This window comes from Astyanax mexicanus, chromosome 1, assembly GCF_023375975.1.
Source record: "Astyanax mexicanus isolate ESR-SI-001 chromosome 1, AstMex3_surface, whole genome shotgun sequence".
Lineage (NCBI taxonomy): Eukaryota > Metazoa > Chordata > Actinopteri > Characiformes > Acestrorhamphidae > Astyanax > Astyanax mexicanus.
Genome location: NC_064408.1, coordinates 99,742,038 through 99,753,687, shown reverse-complemented (window position 1 = coordinate 99,753,687; position 11,650 = coordinate 99,742,038). Strand labels below are relative to the sequence as shown.

At 36.9% G+C, this 11,650-nt stretch overlaps 1 protein-coding gene across 1 annotated transcript; it reads left to right on the top strand.

The window, feature by feature from the left end:
- Positions 1-1,195: 1,195 nt before the first annotated feature.
- On the top strand, positions 1,196-11,349 carry hhla2b.2 (HERV-H LTR-associating 2b, tandem duplicate 2). Its single transcript, XM_007252309.4, has 6 exons — positions 1,196-1,374; positions 7,872-8,171; positions 8,537-8,788; positions 9,570-9,869; positions 10,005-10,103; positions 10,231-11,349. The coding sequence occupies exons 1-6, from the start codon at positions 1,302-1,304 to the stop codon at positions 10,335-10,337; spliced, it is 1,131 nt and encodes a 376-aa protein (XP_007252371.3). The 5' UTR covers positions 1,196-1,301; the 3' UTR covers positions 10,338-11,349.
- Positions 11,350-11,650: the final 301 nt, after the last annotated feature.

Here is an 11,650-nt window from a genome sequence, read left to right as displayed (position 1 = left end):
GTGTGTTGGTGTATCAGCTGTAAACATTAAGGATGCTTTCACACCTGCCTCCTTTGGTCCAAATCAAAATAACAAGTGTGAAAGCAGCCATGAACCACGATCAGGACCAAAAGAGGTGGTCTTGGTCCGGATCTGCTGAACCATGGTCCAGTTCGTTTGCAGTGTGAAAGCACTTTTCTAGATTGTTTGAAATTTCAGACCAAATACAGGAAGTTGAGGCAGTCTTTAAACAAACCAGAGGGGGAAAATTCTATTAAGCTCAAATCCATCTACCTTTGATGTGCAGGTGCATCACCCAACAAGTGGATTAATCCTTATTTATAAACAGAAATACAAGGAATCTGAGGAGAATCTTTTACACAAATTCTGCCACTGGGTGGGTATGTATGTAAAGGGAAGTCAGATTATAACAAAGAGCTAAAATTTGTCACAACACCTGGTAAAAAAACTCATCAAACCCATAACTAACATTCTACAAACCAATAAATATGAAGGAAAGAGAGACATAGCTGATGATGTCAGAATATTATAACATTCTTTAGTTCACTCACGAAACTGCAGTGTGAACAAAACTAACTGGATTAAATATATCCAGTGTAATAAAGACAAGCAGACTTTCAGGTTTGAAAATGCCCTTAAAGTGCTCCACAAATAACCTCTGAAGGTGGTAACCATTGTTACTAATGGTAACAGCAGTACCTTACAAGTAACGTTTAATTTAACTTATCTTGACCCATGGACCATAAAATGTCATCACAATGTGTCTCTTGTCAGAGTGGCTTAAATCCACAAAACCGCCTCTTTTTTTTTTTGCTTCAAGCACATCAGTTCAGAAAAATGACTGTTTGCTTGTTGACTAATAAATCCAATTTCTTGACAGGAAATTATTAGGATATATTGGAGGATATTAAAAAAAAATAATCTGGTTTAAAAGCATCCAATTAGCACTGTTTCTGATTTACCACAAGATGGCACTGATCAAGTTCACTGATCTGATTAAACCTCAAGTAATAACTTGATTTTTTTATTATTATTATTATTTAGCCATACATGACAATGGTTGAAGACCAAAACAATAAAAATAAAAATAGCTTTTTAACTGTTGTTTTTATATCTTATATAAAAATGTTTGTACTCTCCTTGGAAAGTGCATTCTTAGAGAGTGTGTGTGAGTGTGCGCGTGAGTTAATAAGTAATGCTGATCAACCTGTTTAGAGGATATAAGGCTCTAAAGGAAAGGAAACTAAACCTCGGTCAAAAACTAAACCTGTGTTCAGGAGAAGCAGTTGCTGAGATTTACTATGTTTACAACTATGTTCCAGTTAATTAGGAATTTAATACTGCTGGGGTTATTGGAACTGACCGTGGGAGAGGGTGAGTAGATATTTTTTAGAGCTCTTCTGAAGAGCTAATCTGCTACCAAAGGTAAAACCTTTGTAGAATCAAAACAGAGACTGTTACAGCATCTGAGTATTACAAATTACAAATATTACTAAACAATAGTAAAACTATATTACAAAAAAGTGAATATAATACTTAGCTATATTAGTTTTATTAAACAAAAAAAACCAAAATGTTATATATATATATATATATATATATATATATATATATATATATATATATATATAACATTTACTTGATTATTGAAATAATTAAAAATGATCTGAAATACAACCATCACTGTTTGATCATACAAACAAAATATATACAGTATACATATATTTTTGTTTTCATTTATTTTTTGCTTGTGATATTTTTTTTTTGGTCAGTGACTGTCTAAATATGTGTTATGACCTTTGAAACAAGCAGGCGAGTGTGGTGTGTAAATCATTACACAGTAATGCCCCATAAACTAGCTTAAATAGTTAAATAAGTTCTTCTCTGATGGAAATTGTAAAAAAAAAAAAAAAAAAAAAAACAATCCCAGTGTACAAAATTTCACTTTACAAAGGTTGATTAAGAAAAAGAAAACAATACATTCTGAGTTGAGTTAGTAAAAAAATTGGGGATGTTTTTGTTTACAGTGTTAAAACTGGTTTCAATTGTTCAAAAGTTTAAGTTGTGTACTTTCGAAGAAATTCACACCAAGTCTAACCTTAGTGATTCAGCCCTTGTAAAAGCTCTCCCAAGCTCTCCCTATGCGTGCCTTTGATACTGTTGACCATCACATTTTAATTAACAGAATACGTGATTGGGTACTGTTTTAAAGTGGTTTACATCTTATTTAACTGAGAGACTGCTTGTGGTGTCAATGGGAAACTATGTCTCTGACTCTACTCCACTGTCGTGGTGTTCCACAGGGCTCAGATCTGAGGCCCCTATTATTTTGGCTTTATATGTTACCTCTGGGTCAGATTTTTGATAGTTTTAATATTCCATATCATTTATTTAAGACATTCAGCTTCATTTCTCCTTTAAGCCTAGTGAAACTCAATGTCTTCAGAGGTTGTTAGACTGTTTGGAAGCTATAAGAGAGTGGATGGCTTCTTAAATGCAGTTAAATGCAGACAAGACAGAGGTCCTGATTTTTGCACCTGAGAAGGTAAATCCTCTAATCAAACATGCTCTTAGGTCCTTGTCTTCAGCCATCCACTCGAGTTTGCGTAATTTGGGAGTTGTATTTGACCAGTCTATGTTATTTGACTCACATGTTAAACAGCTGGCAAGATTATGCTTCTTGCATCTATGGAATATCAGTAAATTGAGATCAATAGTTTTGAATGCAGAACTAGAGATGCTTGTTCATTCTTGTATCTCACCTGTTTTTGATCCTTTGTAAAGCACTTTGTGACAGCTGTCTGGGATAAGTGTTATATGAATACATTTTATTTACTTACTACACAGTGAATATAATTATAGTTTGTTCACTTACTTTCTAAGATGTCACAGATTTTGGCATGCACTGTTGTTATGTTACCTGTGAATGGTCATATAGATTTGGCTTATCAGTGTAAATGGAAACCCTAAAAGGTGTACTACATTAAATATTATAAAAATATTATAAAAGGAAAAAGCATATTTCTACATTTCTAAAACCTGTTTTAAGTGAAATATTACCGGAAAAGATGACATTCATTTTTAGGTTCAGTGCACTATATACAATGCAAGGTGCTGAGGACAGTACATACTCAGCAAATATCAAATCATTTTACATTTTAATGTGTCCTGTGCCTTTAAAGTGCATTTAGTCCCACACTTGAATAATTATCATGATTTAATCTGGAGTCTTGGAGTTTTGGAGAGGCAGCTTAACTTGTAATTCTGCATTCCAAGGCTACTTCTATACCGAGCACAGTTCGCAAGACAGTCAGAAAAAGTATGTGGATACATTTTTGTACACTGAGTGTACAAACAGTGTGCCCAGATAAATCAAAACAGCTTTGCTACCTGCCTGATACACAGCCTCTGAAGATGTCCTGACTAACTTTGGTATACTTCATTCAATATTACAAAATGAATAACAATATATCTACATTTATATAACCTGTTTTAAGTTAAAATAATACAGGAAAAGATGACAAAGCATGAATTACTACACAGTGCAACGTGCCTAGAACAGTTCCCATTCTGCTTGGTCAATGAAAGTAACAAAAGATACAACAGATTACATATATTTCTTACAAAACATCAAAACAGCTTTAATATACTGCCTCTGTGTCCTCTGAAGATGTCTTGACTAACCTTTTTTCTCATTTTTTCCCATTTTCTCCCCTATTTTGCTCAGCCAATTACCCAACCCACTCATTAGGACTCTCCCTATCACTAGTGATGTGGGAAGAGAGCGCCATCTACCCATCCGGAGGGAGCAAGGTCAACTGTGCTCCCTCTGAGCGCCAGCAGCTTGAATGGCATTGAAGCTGGTTCGAACCTGCGGTCTCCTAATCATAGTGACAACGCTTTAGACCGCTGGATCACTTGACTAACTTTTTAAAACTATGTTTTTTTTCTTAAGTTCAAAATCACAAAAGTTAATCACAAAAGACTGCATCACACTTAAAGGAGAACTGTAAAATGGACTTTTGTTGTAGTAAAATGATATGATAAAATGTACACCTTTGTTCTCCCACAGCGTTCTTAGATAACAGTTTGTCCAAACACCCTTCAGACTGGGTGACACGGGGCATAACTTGCCCCGATAAATCCACCGCCAAATTTCCACCGCTATCTATAATCAAAGTAGCTCCACACCTCCTTGCTAGGATCCGGAGAGCCCTGACATTTAAAATGAGGCATTTATAACTTAAAAAGTGCACAAGAAGCTTACTAAACTAAAAATACCATAGACATATATATATACATAGCCTGCCTCCTGGCGCCGGCTGCTACTATATGGAGTCTATGTATATATATATATATATATATATATATATATATATGTGTGTATATATGTCTATGTTATTTTCAGTTCAGTGATGGCACGCTCAGCTGAAGCTACGGGATGTAAACAGTGTTTTTCAATAAGGTTTTGGTGCACTTTTTAAGTTATTAATGCCTCGTTTTAAATGTCAGGGATCTTCAGATTCTAGCAAGGAGGTAAAATGTCCGGATCTCTGGACACTGCAGGAGAACTAGGTTTGCTATTAATTGAAGTAATTTTTATCATGTTTTACTACACTAAAAGTCCATTTTACACCGGAGTTCTCCTTTAACACTGCAGTTTTACAGGTTCACGTTTTTTTTTCCGCTGTCCATATAGATAATAAATTTGACCCTATTTTGATCAAAAGTTTACTTTGCAAAGTTCAAATACAATAAAAATTGGATGTTTTTTAATTGTTCTTGGTATACAAATATAAGAGCACAAGCTGGTCTAAACACTTATACTATCATTGTGTATTTTTTTAACAGCTAACTGGTGCAGCGAACTCTTTTCTGAGATAAATTAATGCCTGGGGTTTGATAACAGATGGATGGAGCTGTGCTGGTTAGATTAGTAGGTTCTGGGGTTTGATAACAGATGGATGGGGCTGTGCTGGTTAGATTAATAGGTTCTGGGGTTTGATAACAGATGGATGGAGCTGTGCTGGTTAGATTAGTAGGTTATGGGGTTTGATAACAGATGGATGGTACTGTGCGGGTTAGATTAGTAGGTTATGGGGTTTGATAACAGATGGATGGGGCTGTGCTGGTTAGATTAATAGGTTATGTGGTTTGATAACAGATGGATGGTGCTGTGCTGGTTAGATTAGTAGGTTCTGTGGTTTGATAACAGATGGATGAAGCTGTGCTGGTTAGATTAGTAGGTTCTGGGGTTTGATAACAGATGGATGAAGCTGTGCTGGTTACATTAGTAGGTTCTGGGGTTTGATAACAGATGGATGGGGCTGTGCTGGTTAGATTAATAGGTTCTGGGGTTTGATAACAGATGGATGGAGCTGTGCTGGTTAGATTAGTAGGTTCTGGGGTTTGATAACAGATGGATGAAGCTGTGCTGGTTAGATTAGTAGGTTCTGGGGTTTGAGAACAGATGGATGGGGCTGTGCTGGTTAGATTAATAGGTTCTGTGGTTTGATAACAGATGGATGAAGCTGTGCTGGTTACATTAGTAGGTTCTGGGGTTTGATAACAGATGGATGGGGCTGTGCTGGTTAAATTAGTAGGTTCTGGGGTTTGAGAACAGATGGATGGTGCTGTGCTGGTTAGATTAATAGGTTCTGTGGTTTGAGAACAGATGGATAAAGCTTTGTTGATTAGATTAGTAGGTTCTGAGGTTTAATAACAGATGATGGTGCTGTGCTGGTTGGATTAGTAGGTTCTGGGGTTTGATAACAGATGGATGGAGCTGTGCTGGTTAAATTAGTAGGTTCTGGGGTTTGAGAACAGATGGATGGTGCTGTGCTGGTTAGATTAATAGGTTCTGTGGTTTGAGAACAGATGGATAAAGCTTTGTTGATTAGATTAGTAGGTTCTGAGGTTTAATAACAGATGATGGTGCTGTGCTGGTTGGATTAGTAGGTTCTGGGGTTTGATAACAGATGGATGAAGCTGTGCTGGTTACATTAGTAGGTTCTGGGGTTTGATAACAGATGGATGGGGCTGTGCTGGTTAGATTAATAGGTTCTGGGGTTTGATAACAGATGGATGGAGCTGTGCTGGTTAAATTAGTAGGTTCTGGGGTTTGAGAACAGATGGATGGTGCTGTGCTGGTTAGATTAATAGGTTCTGTGGTTTGAGAACAGATGGATAAAGCTTTGTTGATTAGATTAGTAGGTTCTGAGGTTTAATAACAGATGATGGTGCTGTGCTGGTTGGATTAGTAGGTTCTGGGGTTTGATAACAGATGGATGAAGCTGTGCTGGTTACATTAGTAGGTTCTGGGGTTTGATAACATATGGATGAAGCTGTGCTGGTTAGATTAGTAGGTTCTGGGGTTTGATAACAGATGGATGGGGCTGTGCTGGTTAGATTAATAGGTTCTGTGGTTTGATAACGGATGGATGGAGCTGTGCTGGTTAGATTAGTAGGTTCTGGGGTTTGATAACAGATGGATGGAGCTGTGATGGTTAGATTAGTAGGTTCTGGGGTTTGAGAACAGATGGATAAAGCTTTGTTGATTAGATTAGTAGGTTCTGAGGTTTAATAACAGATGATGGTGCTGTGCTGGTTGGATTAGTAGGTTCTGGGGTTTGATAACAGATGGATGGAGCTGTGCTGGTTAGATTAGTAGGTTCTGGAGTTTGATAACAGGTGGATGAAGCTGTGCTGGTTAGATTAGTAGGTTCTGAGGTTTGATAACAGATGGATGAAGCTGTGCTGGTTAGATTAGTAGGTTCTGTGGTTTGATAACAGATGGATGGAGCTGTGCTGGTTAGATTAGTAGGTTCTGGGGTTTGATAACAGATGGATGGAGCTGTGCTGGTTAGATTAGTAGGTTCTGAGGTTTAATAACAGATGATGGTGCTGTGCTGGTTGGATTAGTAGGTTCTGGGGTTTGATAACAGATGGATGGAGCTGTGCTGGTTGGATTAGTAGGTTCCAACGGATGTCTAATTGATAACTGTCAATGCTAACAGTATTTCTGAGCTAAATTAATCACTTTTTTAAAATAGCAGATCAATGTGTTTGTGCTGGTGTGTGGTTAGAGGCAGATCTTCGTGTTTGATATGACGTATGCACTATATTTGTATGTTACTTTTAGCTTCCATTGTAATTGTGGGAACACCGGCATGTAGTTATTGGTTTAATGAGGACAGGTGGGTTCTGGTTGGTATTAAAATAATGTGTGTCTATTGTTGAAACATAGGGTGACTTTAGGCTGGACACACCAATGCGACTTAAAAAAAAATTATTCGTCAAACCATTGAGAAATTAGGTTGCACTTTAGAGCCCTGATTTAATAGCAAAATTCAAGCAGAGGATCCACAGATTAGACCAATTGGATAGACATTTGAGAAATTTTAAGGGCTTGGCAACCTCTTGAACTGTTTAGGCGACAGTTTCCATCAAAGAACCAAATTTGGTTAGATCTCGCAGTATTTAGATGGTTTTGAAACATTGTTCAGATAGTTTAGACATTTTGATTAATTGCAGGAATTTGAGGCAGTGTAATAGAAATGTATAGAAGTGCATGGGTGTCACCCAGCAGTATGAACACAGAGACAAAATTTATTGGAGGGTAATGTTATTCTGCTGCTTGACACATGTGCACTTAGTTGGATTCTGATGGAGGACAACCTTCTACAAACCAATCAGTGTTAAGTATAGGGAGAGGCTCTAGTCTGGTAACTAAACTGCAGTGTGACACAAAAACATAAACCTTGGGTTGAACTATGGTCTGGAAAAACGATGCTAATTTAAACTTTCTGGTCTTGACGTAAAAACCCCTTATTTACTTTTATAACTCTTCTGTGTATTTTGTATTCCTGCAGAAACTGTCACCTGTTTCTACTCTAAAGAGTGTGTGCTTCCCTGCCAATCTTCTTACCATGATGTCATTCACTGGCACAATGGTCCCTGGATTGCACATTCATTCTACAATGGTGCTGATCAGCTAGCACATCAGAATGCATCCTATAAAGGAAGAACAGCTCTGTTCACTGATCAGATCTCTACAGGAAACATATCTCTGATCCTGAGGGGGGTCAGGATCGAAGACAGTGGCAAATACAAGTGCTACTCCTCCATCAGTTCACACAGCAATGAGGCTTTTGTCAATGTAAATGTTAAGGGTAAGTTAATATCTGGAACCAAAGTCACTTTAAATAAACAAATCTATGATTTTTATTATTCTGGAACTGTGGGGGGCAAGTGGCTTTTAATGTTACCTAATGTAGCACAGAACTGATTAAGAGAAAAACAAAAGTAATAAAATGTAATTCCGTGAGAAAATGATCTTGGATCTTTATCAATCCATTGACTCAACCCAGGCACACCTAATCCAGATCATTCAACTTACTGTTTGGTCAGTTGAGTCAGACACTGTGTTAACCTTCGGTAGGGACAAAGGTCTAAACCCATATCTGGCTTTGTGGATGACTATTAACTGTTCTCCAGTCTTTTTAACACCCTGCTTTTTTCTTGCACTTTCTTTTAGCCCCAATTCAATCAGTGGATATTAAATTTACAGATAAAACGATCACCTGTTCAACAAATAAAATTTACCCAAAACAAACAATCTCTTGGAACATTGATGGAAGCCCAAAAGAGGAGATCTTTGAGGACAGCCAGCGTCTATTCTCACTCAAAAGCTCTCTCCCAATCCAGCCAGACCAGAAAATCCTGTCATACATCTGTTACTTCAGATCTGGAGATGGGCAAGTAACCTACAGAGCCAGCCTGATGCAAGGTGAGCATTATAGACCCCTATTAAACAGTTTCATTGGATCAGATACCTCACAAAATATCAGGCACTATGGAACAGTACATTTCAAAAACACAGTGTTTTTGGCTGAGAGACATTCTAAGAGTGCCAGTAATGCATGATAATGGCACTCAGAACAAAGTGCTTTGAGTATTACTATGCCACACACACATAAATTAACATTGATGCCAGAGCTTACAAAGCAAAATATACAAGCCATAACCATACACCAGACATTTTAACAGTGAGGTGTAAAATAGAATGGAACTATTTTACTTGACTTTGGAATCTAACTGATGTGCTGAAATTGGCACTACATTAACCCAAAATAGCAAAGAAGCAAAGGCCAAAATGAGCATAACAATTTGATCAAAATATAGAATTTTTAGTACTTGGTTTATCACCCTTGTGTTTAAATGGCAGCATTCACTCAATCTGTATAGACACTTTAAGCTAAAAACATGAGTTTACTGTAAAGTTTTGGACCGACCTGTATGGAATTTAAATAAAGTCCAAGTGATATGGAAAGCTGTTCATTTTTGGCAAACAATTATATTTGCTTATGAAATTTTATATAAACCAAAATTGATTTAGTTGGATGACGTTTGTCAGTTGTTAGCAGTGAATTGTGAAGATTTACAGGATTCTTTATCATTAGTTTTTTCTTTATTAATGAATGTTTTTTTTTTAAGAACAGTTATTTTAGGTAAAATAAAGGACACAGGCATTGCAGGCAGGAATTTTACTCATACTCTTTTTGTTTCAGACAAAACTGAAATCAATTCAGGAGAGACTGTTACAATTCGTTGTCCAGATTCTCAGGGAGAGACCGGGCACTTCAACCTCATCTTGACATTTGATGACTCCTCAGAAGTTCTGAGCTATAACGGTCAAACCTCACTACCTATCAACAAAAAATGGAAAGATGCAGACGTCAAACTAACGCCTGAAGGAAAAATCACACTACACAATCTGGACAGTGCTAAACATGCAGGAATCTACACCTGTGAGAGAAAGACTGCTCAATTCAGACAGATCATGCGGACCTCAGTGCACATCAATTCAGGTAAAACTGAACAGAAGAAATATTTTTTCATGATTAATTAATTAACCTAAACTGGTCATGCAAATGTTTATTAAATACATGACGTTTAATATCATGTTTATTTTAGTGTTCAGAATTTATCGATTTTCTCTGCAGGTGTAAATATCACTCCCATCATTGTTGGTGTTTGTGTGCTTGTTCTCGCCTGTGTCATCAGTACAGCAGTCATCTGTATCAAATACAAAGTCTGTAAGGGTGAGTTGATGACCAATTTGGTATACTAACTGTACAATATTATGTTTAGAGATTTGATTTGATTGTGGAGAACTGAAGCTGCTATTACTAAATCAGAATCTGATACTAAGTTGCTGATACTTTACAGGAGGAAGAGGGACTGAAAACATACAAGATAGCCAAAATGGGGAAGGAATGGCGCTAAACAATCCAAACAGGCCTTTGCCTGAAGGAAAAATACACTCAGACCCTTAAAAGTTGTATGTTTGTTACTTTTATGCTATTGCTTAATACTTTTGTAAATAATTAATATTTGTGCACTGGAATATTGTCAAGGGGACATTCCATACTTTTCAAGAAGACAACAACTGTGGAGGTGTGGGGTGTGTAGAGCACAAATATTTCACACACTCTTTCAACTGCCAAAAAGAAGAAGTTATGTTATCCTTAGGATATATGAAGGAGAATATATGAAGGAAGATATTAGAATAGTAATAATCCGTCCTGTTAAGATGTTTAATTATCTTTAGTGGAATTCAAAAAAATAGGTCTATTAATTGTTGGCCAGAATGGTTGGGTATTTTTTTGCAGGGGGACCATGAATGTCACAGGCCTCATTCTCATTGTTAACCTAAATTGCTGTTCTTTTTGTCTGCCTTAACTGCAAACTGAAGCAACAAGAAATTCAAAAGATCATTGGCCAAAATATTCCCACATAACATGCTCATTTGACACCTTTATGGGTTGCCCAAATAAGAACCAGAAAGTTATGTATACAGTGTTGTTCATACATCACGAGGGGCTAAATATGGGTTGGGTTGTACAGTGTATTTGGGGCCCAGAAGGGACCCAGGTGAGATTAAATTGAGTCCCACATGAGCAATGTTAGCTGGGTTATAATGACTGGTGCATACTGCCAAAATTGCTCCAACTCGCCAATGCTTGAATTCTACAAGACTACTGAAGGTGCTCTGTGGTATATGACACCAAAATGTTTGCTGTATGTTGAAATTTAGACTTTTTATAGTTTTGTATTTTATTTTTCATGAATACATAGGTATAATATATATTTCTATCATTCTTGTTATAATCTATATGTTGTAAATTGATTGTAATAAAATTGTTATTTGTCTAACTGGTTTTATCACTCCCCATTACCTCTGGGTCTTTGGTACTGCAATGCAGGAAACCCCACCTCATGAAGTACCATTTGAGTGGCAAGTAAACTACAGCTCTGGGAAAAATAAAATAAGAGACCAATTCAAAATGATGAGTTTCTTTGATTTTACCAAATTGAAAACCACTGGAATATAATCAAGAGGAAGACAGATGATCACAAGCCATCAAACCAAGCTGAGCTGCTTAAATCTTTGCACCAGGAGCGGCATAAAATTACCCAAAAGCAGTGTGTAAGACTGGTGGAGGAGAATTAGAGAAAATGATTCAGTAACTGAAGTAGTCTCTTAATTGTTTCCAGAACTGTATATGTCCAAATGTTTGTGTACACCCCTACATTCAGCTGATTTAAGTTACATTAATTTAACTATGAAGAAGTGCTGCCCATAGAA

What these genes read in the sequence shown, in the direction of transcription:
- hhla2b.2 (XM_007252309.4), top strand. Translation starts at nt 1,302, where the DNA reads ATGTTTACAACTATGTTCCAGTTAATTAGGAATTTAATACTGCTGGGG. An exon ending in GGAACTGACCGTGGGAGAGG is followed by an intron (nt 1,375 to 7,871) that starts GTGAGTAGATAT and finishes GTATTCCTGCAG; the next exon opens with AAACTGTCACCTGTTTCTAC. An exon ending in TGTCAATGTAAATGTTAAGG is followed by an intron (nt 8,172 to 8,536) that starts GTAAGTTAATAT and finishes ACTTTCTTTTAG; the next exon opens with CCCCAATTCAATCAGTGGAT.